A 13514-nucleotide genomic window follows, 5' to 3' on the forward strand; every position below is an offset into this window, starting at 1 on the left:
TCTAATATTCATTTAAAATTTTGAATCTTAATTGTTGGAGAACTTAAATCTTAAATATATCTTAACCTTATGTAATAGCCCTGATGATTCAATTCATAAAATTAGTTCAATAATGAACGGTATCGTAATAAATGCTCCTTTTTTCTTGGATTCAGATATCGAATTAAGAACTGTTACTTTAAAGAGGAAAATATAGCCAAAATAGTTGCATAAAAGAAAAAAAAAGTAACAGTAACAGGGGGGTTTTAATTTTAAATTTTGAATAATTTGCCGTATTTCAGGTAGATATTAAATAAAACAAAAACGAAAAAATACTTTTCTATGCTATTATACTAAAAACCATTTTTTTCGACCTTAATTAGATTTTTTTTTCAAATAAGCTGACAGAAATTCTACCGAACCATTCAAGTTTAAACTTCATTGAGTCGGTAAATGTCGCCAAGTATTAGAAAAAGATGTACATTTTTAAGCAGGTTTTCTTTCTTCATCATTCTACATTATTTTTTTTATTATTATGACTAAAAGGCAGCACATCAGATGTTTGAATATTTTTTTTACAAACGTTGTCAGATTATATTTTTCCCATCCGAAGACAAATATATATAATAATATTTATTTTTTAAAATTTTTCAAGCAATTATCTTGCTTGTAATATAAAACTTTGTTGACGAGCGATCTCGATGTAGGGCACATGAAATAATTATAAAAAACAACTACAGGAGATCAAAAAAGAGCGCTGAAAGGCAAACCAGAATGTTTTTAGCTGTGGTGTACTGTGCAATGTTTCTAATAATATTTTGGGGGCAATTATTGCGATTTATTATGGAAGAATGCTTAACGGCTGCCTTAATGCTATTTTGCATTATTATATTGACGTGTAATGAAAATCACTAGTAATATCCAATTCCCAAAGCAATCAGTGAGAATCCATTCAATCTATTGAGCAACCCCATTTAAACATATAAGAGCACCGTTTATTTTTACTCTGTTATAAGAGATTTATAAAAATTGAGCAAAAATGTGTTAAAATAGCTCCAAATTTGAAAGCCCCATATATTCAAAATTAAAAAAGTATATACTCGTTTTTGATTAAACTGCATAGTGCATGTAGAGGGAGGAAGATGTGAGAGTGATGTTCCTTAATTTCCTTTGGGATCTCATAACATTTTAAATTATATTGATTAAACAATATTGCCTTACTCGGTCGAAAAAATATCATTAAATTACATAATCCAATAGGATTTCCTTTTATTAAATTATTGTTGGAAATTTATCGGAATTAAATTATTGTTGGAAGAAGTATTTTAAACTATAATTAGTTTTCCTCTGAAGAAATTTGAGAAAAAAATCTTTGTCATTAAATAGAAATTAAGGTATTACCGAGTATGTGACTATTTCTAAATTTTTTTTCACATATCTTCTTTTCTAAAATAAATTTAAAAAAAAACTTTTTTTATTTTAGATGGAAAAATCTGAGAAGACTTATGCTTCACCAATATTGTATTGTCCTCCTTATGCAAAAGGTAAACATATCAGAAACACTTTATCTTAATATGAAACTGCAAAAATATTATTAAATGAAAGTTATTTTTAAATTCAGAAATATAGGTTTTGATTGAGGTTATATTTCGTACATTGCATTTTTAACTGATGCTATCCTTTACATAGAGATGGAAATGTATCCCAAAATACTCATAGTGAAAGAGTATATTTTAACTAAAACACTTTTTATATTTTAACGAATTGTACCGCGATGATTTATTTCTAAATAAACTTGGTTTTACATGTACTTTAAATGTGGCTATGGATGTAGATCTTCGGTAAATATTTGCTCTTTTTATGAATGAAATTTGCTATATTTATTATAAAAATTAGATTGATAATAACTAATTGCTCTTAAAAAAATATTAAATTTTTATTTGACCATGCAACCAATCAACGTAATTGCATTGAAAAATTACTGTTCTTTTTAGCGTCCAGGATAGCGAGGCTTTGTATTCCTTATATGCAGTAATCTGATAATCTATTTTTATGTTAACAAATTGTTTCAGCTTATAATTAACAGTTTATTTCATTCAAATCTGGATTTTTTTTTATTAAAAATAACTTTTAATTTTAGATATTAATTTTCACCCGAGAATATCAGTTGTAGAGAGTAGAAGACAAAGAAGAAGTTTATCGTGGAGAGGTGTAGATGACAGGTAAGTATCAGATTCTAATTAAAATATGAGATAAAAAATCTCTGCCTAATTAATTAAAATTTTGCTTTCTTAGCAACTGAAAGTTCAATTATGGCTGTTTGACGCTTAAAGTTATTCGTTGTTCTTATAGTCCATCGAGTGGTGAGTCCGATGATGGTCAAATTTTACAAACAAAAGAAAATCTCTTTGTGAAAGAAGAATCAAGAGAATCTGAAACAGAATGCGATAGAATATGTAAGTTAATCGGAACTAAAGAATTTATAATTTCTGATAGATTTTTTAAAATTCAAAATTAATTACAACATAGAACAGGGGATAGTTTCATGAATTTTTTAAATTATTATTGGAATAAATAAATAATAAATTCATAATGCAAATCCCTATAGTGGAATGCAAACAAAGGGAAAAAAGAAAAACAATAAGAATAAAAAAAACGAAAAATAAATAAAAAAAACTCGATAATTAAAGGGTAGTTAAATTAAATCACAATGACCATGGATGCATGCATTTAAAATGAAAAAAGAATTGATAATATCAAATAATTATCATATTTGAAGAATTTAGTGAGAAAAAGTATGAAATGAAATGCTTGAAAAATTGTGAAAGTTTGGATTTTAAAATATGTTTTACTTGGCTATATGTAAAATTATTTTTTTTTCCTGCCAGATCATTCAATAAGATTTAATAAAATAACCAAGTTAAGAAAGTATTCTTAAATAGCTCTATATTGTTGTTACTGAAGCTGATGTTCCTTAAATTCACTATAATGTTGCTTAGGACATTTAATTTAAAGGTCAGTTTTTACGCACTAAGATTCAATCTTAATGATTATAGTTCTTAACCCAAAAGAATGGGGATTAATTAGTGAAACATTTTTTAAAACTGCGAATAATTATATCACTTTTTCAACGGATTTGGGACTCTTTAACCTCATAGTATAAGTCTTAGTCTCAATCTGGTACATATGATCTTATTAATTTGGTCAGGATATTCATTTCGCCTTCCTTAATATTAATTTTACCTTTTGCTTTTCTCTCCATATCTCAAAAACTTCTAAAGAGAATCTAAAAATTTTTCGATAAAATTATAAAATTCATGTATTTCATGATTCTACTAAATTTTTTCAATAATTATTTCTTATTTTATTTAATAATAATTGAAAAAAAATTGAATTGCGAGTTGTACACATTTTTACATTACTTTCAAGAATATAACTTTAAATGGTGAAAAACAAATTGTCAACAAAATAAGTTGAATAGTTCTTAAATCAAAATTTTTAATATTAAACTATATTTAGGGTGTTTATTTTTATTCGAATACTTTGCATAAGTAGAGATTACATATACATAATTGTATTTTTGCTTAAATTCTCAATTTTTATCTTAATTAATACTTCACTTACTTTACTTAAATTAGCTGGGTAACTTTATTTGAAATATAAAGTTGGAAGCCTGCATCAAGGAATTATTTTCGGAAAATGGGTATAATGTGTTCATAAATTATAGCTAAAGTACTTATTATAAAATGAATAAATATTTATTGAGCTTATTTCCTTTAAAAGAAAATATTTCTAAGTAAAGTCATAGATGTTTATTATCTAGGTAAATAAAATTGATTTCAGAACATGATGCAAAATATCTGCAGGGTAAAAATCTGCTTAATATGGCAAAGAAACGTTGCATAAAAAGAGTAAGAGTCTGCATATTTAGCAAATAAAATATAAGTCGATGAGAAGAATAAGAGAATGCATAAGTAAACCCCCCGTTCATAAATTAAGTTTTTGTATTTTCTTCCATATACTTAGTTATGTTGATAAAAGTTTCGGTATGATCAATCCAAACCACATTGAAAGTGAGTCAAATATATCAGATAAGTATATTATAATATATTTTTGTATTTTATTTACTTTCATGACCTTCCATAAGTTCTAGCGGTTTCATTTTTTATTCGAAAACATTTTCGCAATCGTTATTTTTTTCCATTTTTAAAGCCAATCTACTCCTTTAGACCGACGTGTTTATGAAATGTCATTCTGACTGGTTGATTATAATAATGCAACTTAGCGATTATTACAAATGAAGTAAAAGAAAGATTAGAATAGTACCTGTATTTTATTTGTGCTTAGGGCTAAGTGAGAGAAATGTTTTTAGGCCACCTGCAGGGACGAACAAAAAAATCTCTGCTGTCGTAGTAAGATAATCTAACCACCATACTTGCCGGTTGATAAATATAATGATGTAGCTTATTTTTGATTACAAAACAATGTAAAATAAAAATTAAAATACTTGTATGCTGCTTGTGTGGAGTGATGAGTAAGGGAGATGATTTTAGGCCGCCAGTGGGAACTGAACCAAAAATCTCTGCTGTCGTATTAAAATACTCTAACCACCATACTATTTGAGTGTACACTCCTGTTCAGAGTGAGTTAGGAAGCTTTAAGTATAGGCCTCTGTGCACTTCCTCTCCAGTTAAAGAACGATTGATCTGTTGTCAGTCAGGAGGTTTTCACTTGAATAACAGGCTACGTGGCTGTAAGTTATGCTGCCAATCCAGTGCAGTTTAGCCTTTGACGTTTAGTCCAGGGGATTTCATTGCCAAATCAATGAGTTAGAACAGTAAAACGAGTCGAAATAGTGTCTGTCTATTATCTGTCGAAGAGTGAAATAAGTAATAAGTGCGTGTTTATTATCTGTTGTCACCACCATGAACACTGTATTATTTTATAATTCAATCAACACTACAACACATGTGGGGTATTCACTCTCCAATAATCCTCAAGTGTTTATATACTGCATTTAAGATGTTGAAAATCGATTAATTTGGTTTTGAAAAACATATTAAATTTAACGTTTTAAGCCAATGATGATAATTTGCTACATATATATTATAGTTTATAGGTATATCTTTAGAAAATGTCAAATATGAAGAAAATAAACGATGGGTTAAACATGATATTTCTATTCGTAGTAAGATACTCTAACCCAGTGTTCTCCAACCTTTTTTATCACCGCGGACCTGTCAATGTTTGATAGTTTTACCATGGCCCGCTGGGGACGACGACGTTGATTGTTTATATTTTAGATTATTTTGATTTATTAATTTTAATTTAATTGTATTTAAACATGCCTTCAAAATAAAATACAGTTACGCCAAAAAATGAATATAAAGTGATTTAACATTTTAACTTACAAGAACGTTAAATCAATGAGTCACGATCGAAAAAGAAGACTAAGTTCTTCATTAGTTCCAATGTAAATTTCGAGCCGCGGTTTCGTGTTTTATTTATGATAGTTACAGTTATGATGATTGATTTGTTTTTACTAAAGCTAATTGAAAAAGAAAATAGTAGCGGTGGTTTTCCTTTTTTTACTTTTTAAAACATTAAAAAATTTATGTCACTGTCTTCGGGGGCCAATTTTTTCAAATAAATAAAATTTTAATGGAACACAAATATTTTTAATTTGGGGTATAAACCCAGAAATTTAAATTCAGCTTCAATGAAATGCGTGGTCCGGTACCATTTAATCCACGTACCGGTACCGGTCCGCGGACCGGGGGTTGGAGAACACTGGTCTAACCTAACCACCATACTAAAGGGTGTGCACTTCCGATCAGATTGAACTAGGAAGCTTTCCATATAGGCCGCTTCACACTTCCCTTCCAGTTATCGAGAAAGTTTGATCTGTTGTCGGCCACGAGTGTTCCACGAGATCAACAGGCTACGTGCCTGTAAATTAAGTCAACAATTCAGTGCAGTTTTGGCTTTGACGGTAAGACCAAGGGGATTTGTTTGATAAATCACGGCATTGTAGTCATTAAACTGTTGGAACCGTGGAACGAGTCAAAGTAGTGACTGTCGATCATCTGTCGAAGAGGGAAATAAGTGCGATTTAATTGTCTGTAGTCACCACCATGAACATTATAGTATTTTTTCATTCCTTTAACACATGTGGAGTTTTCACTCTCTAACACTCCACATGTGTTTATATACTGCAAGTAAAATGTTGAAAATCAATAAATCTAATTGTGAAAAAGCATATCAAATTTAACGTTTTAAAATAGTGATGGTAGTTTGTTATAGATATATTATATTTTATAGGGAAATCTTTAGAAGAGTGCAAATATGAAGCAAATAAACGATGGGTTGAACATGCTGTTTCCATTCTTTCTTAATGAATGATATATATACGAGACAAATTAAAGGTGATTTCAATGTTTTAGTCTCATTTAGTTATCAAATCAAATATTAATTATCTAAACTTTGCAAATGTCTTATAGGCAAGCTTATGCATTGTTACTTATATTTAAGAAAATTTCATCATCAACCTATATACTGCGTAACTTTAATCACCCAAATCTTAATTTTAAACAGGTCTCCCTTTAAACGTATTTAAACTTTAATCTCAATAGATTCGCAGCTTCATTTGTTGTATTTGTCCCGTGATTTTTTCCAACTTTTAAAAGTCTGCGTGTCCACGTGTTTGGGGCTACGGATGCAACCACAATTTTTCTCAAAATTAAATTTTGTTACTCTTATGATCGAAATGGGAGTGTGAAGACTAGAGATGCTTTCGAGTAAGAGAACCTTATAAGAATAAACTCTATTCGATTTCTTAGAAATATTAAAAGTTGTCATAAATTCCGTGATTTTTTAAACTTGATTTACAGAATTGATTAGTAATTCAAGCATTGCTTCATAGGCGATACTGTTTTACCTATTTTCCCAATACTTTGTTTTATTTGAACTTCCAGAAAATGTCCTATTCTGGAAAACATGTAATTTATAGTAACAAATCATAGCAAATCTTTTGTCAATCATAACATTGTTATCAATGGAAGGAATAAACAGTAAACAAGTTCAGTTTGTTTTTGAAAGACATAGCAGTTATTTTTTTACTTTTTAATGGTAAAAACCAATTTATTTATCGTTTAACTTATATTAATTTCATGAATTAGAAAAATAATAGTTTAGTTTACAAACTAACTTGATATCTAAGCGTTTTGGTAAAAAAAAATGATGAAAAAAAGATACTGTTACTACCATTTCACCTACTAATATAATCCACATACTGAATTCTAATACATGATTTAGAAAATATCGATGTTTTTTATGCAAGTTTTAGAAATTTTTATGTATGTATATATCAAAAGTAACTCGAATCCCAAGTTTCATAGTGATTAAGTGATTAAAACCAGTTGAAAATAAGGATATTTTAAATTGAAAAGTGTCCTAAGTGACTCTATGTAACGATATCTTTTTAATTTATTAAAGGTGTGCTGTCAAACAATATCATAAAAAATTTAGAATGTAGTACTATAACATGCTTATCAAGTTTTGTTCTTATGAAACGAGTTGAAAATCGCAGAAGTACCAACATTCTTATGCATACATCCTCGTCAAAAACTTTTTTTGCATGCAAAATATACCTCTATAATCTTCTAAAAAAACCTGGGGACATCTAAAAGTTCTGTTAGCTTTCAATAAATAGTTTTAGTTTTAAATGAAGTCAACACTCAAGCCTTACGCTAGGCACAAGAATCAGTTCTATATTCTTACATAAATAACTTTTACTTTAAATTATTGTTATTCGGTTCTTGAATTTAGCATTTGTTTGATCATTTTATGCATGCGCTAACATATTAATTAATAATGAACGCTTAAGGCTGGATGCAATGAACTGTAATACATAATAATTGAATATGCTTTGCTTTATATTTTCAGATAATATACTTGTTTGAAGGATTGAAAAGGCCAATTTTTACGAGATATCCATTGGGACGATCCAGCTGTCAATAGTTAGAGTGGAGAAAAATACCCCAGAGCTTATGTTCCTGAAATGCTAGTCCACAGAATGAAATTTACTGTACTTTTATCTTTGATATAAATATTTATTTATTAAATTTTGTGCAGCTAAATGTGAAAACTGTTATTTGTAAATAAAATTTTAAAATTAAATTTGTTTTCGTTATTATTTTTTTGGGAAAATAGATATAAAATAATATGCACTTATTTATTTATTTCTTGATTCTGTCAATATATTAAAACAGTGTTCAACAGTTCATAAAAAGAATTTTTATAAAGAATTATTGTAATTTAAATTTTAAATTAGAATACAGTGATTATTTTTTACGTAACGGAAATAACTTTTCTAAAATACATTATCTTACAACAATAATGCAGAATTTAACAAAGTGTTAGCATTAGAAATTTCAATAGCTTAAGAGAATTCGGAATTAAAGTCAAATAAATTTTGTTAAAAATTGTAACGAAAAATCTTATTCAAATATTTCAGCTGGAGAAAATGCATGACTTTTTTTATGGTTTAGCGCTTTTTGCATTATGCATAAAACAAATAACATTCATTTTAAATCATTTCAGCTTTAAACAAGCAATTATGTAAAACAATTTACTTAAAAGATTAAAAAATGTAAACAAGGCGAAAAATTTTTTAAATTATAAATTGAAGTATTTTCAAACAATTAAATACAGATTTTGTATATTATGACTCATCAAAAACAAAAATATGTACAGAACAAAGTTGCATTCATTCTTTCATGTTATAACCAGTTATTTAAATCTCATTGAAATTTGTTTAGCGTTGTAAAAATTTCCTAAAGAATAAGATCCCTAAACAATAAGATAACTATTTTGTTTTAAGTAAAAACAAAATAGTTGTCATATTATTTCTCCTTTAAAATAATTTCAGTGCTTCGAAATAAAAGGGCAAATGAGGCATACAAAAGCAAACAAAAATAATGTATGAATATGAGGTTGCCCATACGCAACCTCTGAAAGAGGTTACAAATTTTATCTAATGAGCAATATGCAAGAACAATATGCAAAAATCAAGCTAAATCATTTAATTATACTGTATTCCCTCATTTGCCAAATATTAATGGCCATTACTAAAGAATTAAAAAGTTACTAATTAGAATTAATTAGTTACTAAAAAATTTCACCTGAAGCCTGGAGACAAGAATTGCACAAATGCTGCATAGAATGGCACATTGGCACACTTTCTCATGTAGATAAGCTTATTTACAAACCTCTTCAGACGCAGAGAACTTCATGTTCGCTTTTTTTTAGTGCTTACCTATTTTTATATTTCTACTTTGCCCTTTCATTTTGGCAGAGTAAATTTAAAGTAGCCTGTTTTGAATCAGTTTTGAATTTCCATAATTCATGCTACAGTTATGTCCCACATATAACATACAAAATTTTAATCAATCGATCATCTTGCACGTTATATTCAGAACTTACTTGGTGAATGATAATTTACAAAACAACGAAAGTTTCAAAATTAGAAAATATCGAAGTTTGGATTCTAAGAAAAGAGTTTTTCCAGAATAGAAATAAACACAAATTTCAAATGTCCTTATATTATCTAGTTTTTTTTCCTACTTTTTTAAAAAAAAAGAAAATACGCAATAGGGTATTTGCAGGTAATTTCAGAGTGGCAAATTATTATAAATTCTCAAAGAGTTTCGAATTTGTTTCGTATTACGATTTCACATAAGAAAACTGCTGCTAACTATTGCTCGGCGATAAAAGAAACAATTACATTTATAAATATTCAATGGTGCACAATAGAATACTTATTTCATCCCCTGAATTATCGAGATCTGTTAAAAACAGCGTTCTGGAAGAACTGTATATTTTTCTCATTTGTGGCAAGTTTCTTTTTCTTCTTTTCTTCGTCCCATCTGGAATTTCATTACTCGAGTGAGAAAAAAGTAAGAAATGAGTAACAACTGTTCATCAAATAACTGTTAAGATACTTCCACAATCTCAAAGAACATTAATCACTAATTTTAAAACATAAATTTTTTTTAGTTTTTTTATGTGCTAATTTTTTGGATTAAATAAAGGGGTTTAAAAATGTATAGTCTGATGGTAAATTTTCTTGCTATGGTATTATGGTCTATAATTTTCTTGCTTGCTCTTTAATTAATCTTAAATTTTCTAAGAATCATTCATTATCGCCTTTCATTATCACATTGTTATGACTTTTGAAAATTAAATCGAAATAATGTATTTAACGACAAATTTATTTATTTTAATAAAATATTTTTAAATTGCATTTTCCTTGAGTAATTTTATCTTTACCATAGAAAAAAATCATTGTTATATTTTCACAAAATAAACTTTAAATGCTAAAGATATTATTATTATATTATTATTACTTAAGAAAATGTTTTGAACAATAATTTTTTTCGTAAATTCCAGTTTTAAGCATTGATAATATATTATGCTACGTAATACACTATGACTACGTTTACAGCCAGAACGTAAACATGAAAATGTTTTTATGAATACGAAGTTTTAAAATTCAAATAATTTTATCTACAATTTATTAGGTTAATTTTACTTAGTATTCACAGTTCTGTCGAAATTCCTGCAGTTTAATAATTAAAAAAAAAACTCAGATTCTAAAATTTCCGAAAAAGTTTTTTTTCGTTTTTACACAGGATCGAATAAGATTATTTTTAAGAATTTTATAAACATTTATTTGCTTATATAAGTAATTCTTTTCAAAAATTCATGGAAAAATTCTCTTCAGCACGGAGATAACATTTTCCTTAAAATTTCCACTACAAAAAAAATCCAAATTTTATGCAAATATTTCTTATATTGTTTAGATTTATAAAAAGGACTCATTTATCCAAAAATGTATTCAGTGTAACAAATATAATTAGGATATTTTTGGTGTTTTCGTAAGAAATGTATCCGTATTATACCAGTCAAATATATTTTCCGAAAATATTTAAATTTTTACGAAATATTATCTTACTAAAAGTAAATTCTTATTGCAAGAAAGAATATGCCAAAATTTTGTACAATATCTATTTTTGAAAATATTCCCTAAAAATTGAGATTTTTAAACGTAATAAACGGGAACAGGGATTCCCCTTCGTCAAGTAATGTGATTTAGCTTATTGAACTGCAGAATAAAATTTAAATATCTTTAAGCAACACAAAGTTTAAAAATAAATGAAAATTAATTTCATATTTTTTTTTAAAAAAAGTACTGGAATATATTTTATGTATCTTTATGTACGTTATTTTCCGTAAAAGTTTCATATTCTCCAGTAAAAGCTCACGTGCTTATTTTATTAATCACTTATTTTATTAATTTTATTTCCCATTTTTGATTTTTTAAAATAGATATGGTTTTACCCTACTGCTCTCAGATTATTCATCGAATGCAACTATAAGTCGTCAGTAAAGAGCAAACTCTTTTCCTTTGAAAAAAAGTTAAATAGAAGTTCATACATAAATGTATGTTTCTCTTTGAATATTTTATAAAAACCTGAACCAGAATTTTTTTTTCCCGATAAAGCGCTTTATGCGTGACCCTACATGTATCTGTGCATGTATTGATTTCCTTCATTTGACCTATGTTCTCCGATGATAGGAGCAGATGGTCTTACATGTCCAAAACCTTGTCCTAAAGCACTGAACATAATTATAAGGATTATTTATTCAATCCATCCTCATCATTTTCTTAAACGTGTTACACGTGGTGCAGTATTTTCCGTCGCCATCAAATTAAAATAAAATTTGAATTTTAATTAAAATGCATGCGCATGTAAATATTTTATTATTTACACTTTCTATTTGAGAAAAATATAAATTTTTGAAAAGATCTTCTATATTTTTACAAGTACACGGAGAACTTACACTATTGTATGATAATAAATTTTTATGGATGAAAGAAACAACATTATAATTCTGGTTAATAAAACCAAAATATGCGGTGTTTAAACTATTTAGTTTGGTATTTTTTTTCGTGCACATGGTAACTGTTTACCGAAAGTTTAGGTTTTAATAAAGTAAATTTCTCATTACCATACAATTAGTAAAAAAAAAAAATTTAATTTAACCGAATGAGTGGTTCTTTATGTCATGCTCTAAGGTACCATGTTAAAATTACCAAGTTTTGTCCCACGTATTACAAAATCATATTTTATTCTTAAGTTTACAATTTTACCAAAATCATTACCGAGGCTCTTCGGTAAATTCTGGTTAATAAAACCAAAATATGCGGTGTTTAAACCATTTAGTTTGGTAATTTTTTTCGTGCACATGGTAACTGTTTACCGAAAGTTCAGATTTTAATAATGTAAATTTCTTATTACCATACAATTGGGTATAATATGAAAAAAACACAACTACTTCCACTTCGAAAATTTTACTAGGAATAACATTTATTAGGAATAACATAGGCACCATCTTAAAATTACCAAGTTTTATCACACGTATTATAATATCATGTTTCATTGTTAAGTTTGCAATTTTACCACAAAATCATTACCGAAGCTTTTCTGTAAGAAATTCCTAAATTTCAAGTGTTCTCATAGAGCCAGAAACACAGTACATTTTGCAATATTTCGGTAGCTATAACCTTGCATTTTATTCTTATCGTATGGTTTTGGTAACATTATTCAATATTTTCTAATATAATTTAAATAAAAATTTAAATTAGTTAGTTAATTAAAAGCAGAATGGTTAATTTTTGGCAATTTAAAACATAATTTAGTAAATCCTATGAAGATTTAATAACATATTGTTTGAAATAGATCCCCTTCATATATATTTTGCTGTTTCTGATATTTCCCTCAAAGAAGGAGATATAAAAAAAAGTTTAAATCTTTGGGAAAAAAATAATTTTCATTTTTTTTCTTTTATTATATAAGCTGCTTTCTACAGCTAACAGAGTTAGTTTCTTGTCAAGTTTCATTAGAAGTCTGATAACTACAGATTGGATTATTTTTGACAGTGGATTAAATTATTAAAAAAGGAGTTTGGGAATTTATCATTTTCTACTGTTTATCATAACTCGTTATATTTCATTCAATGAACAAGACCAGGAAATATTTACATTAAACGCAGATAGTCTGCTTATATTTTAAGTTATCCTGTTTGTCAATAAGAAAAAAAAGCTTTTAACATTTAACACATATCTTTAAAAATATAGCGCAATATTGTTTAGTATAAAAATAGTAAATCACTAACGAGTGAATTACGAAGTACCGCTTACCAACTCCTATAATTATTTCTTTGAAAGTTTAAATTATTTACGTATACTTACAACTATGTTTGCCCACACTTATAACTACTATTAAACAGTCCAAACGTTTCTGTAATAGTTATGTTGAGAACTATATGTGACCATAAATAATTTTTTGTGATCAATTATTAAAATAATATTCAAAATTTGTATTTTCATTAAACATATTGGCTGCACAAGTATTGCAACTTTATCGGTATGTTCTTTTTAAACTTCTATTTAATTTCAGGTTACTATAAAA

At 27.4% G+C, this 13514-nt stretch overlaps 1 protein-coding gene across 1 annotated transcript in view; it reads left to right on the forward strand.

Moving 5' to 3' along the window:
* LOC107439299 (cell adhesion molecule Dscam1-like) overlaps window positions 1–8157 on the forward strand; it is a 106734-nt gene extending 98577 nt beyond the window's left edge. Inside the window, exons 23-27 of the mRNA XM_071183887.1 lie at window positions 1463–1523; window positions 2120–2201; window positions 2332–2435; window positions 6301–6404; window positions 7924–8157. Coding sequence (XP_071039988.1) covers window positions 1463–1523; window positions 2120–2201; window positions 2332–2435; window positions 6301–6374 — 321 coding nt within the window. The 3' untranslated portion in view covers window positions 6375–6404; window positions 7924–8157. The remainder of the gene's footprint in view (window positions 1–1462; window positions 1524–2119; window positions 2202–2331; window positions 2436–6300; window positions 6405–7923) is intronic.
* The last annotated feature ends 5357 nt before the right edge of the window (window positions 8158–13514 follow it).

This window comes from Parasteatoda tepidariorum, chromosome 8 (assembly GCF_043381705.1).
Source record: "Parasteatoda tepidariorum isolate YZ-2023 chromosome 8, CAS_Ptep_4.0, whole genome shotgun sequence".
NCBI classification, from domain to species: Eukaryota; Metazoa; Arthropoda; class Arachnida; order Araneae; family Theridiidae; genus Parasteatoda; species Parasteatoda tepidariorum.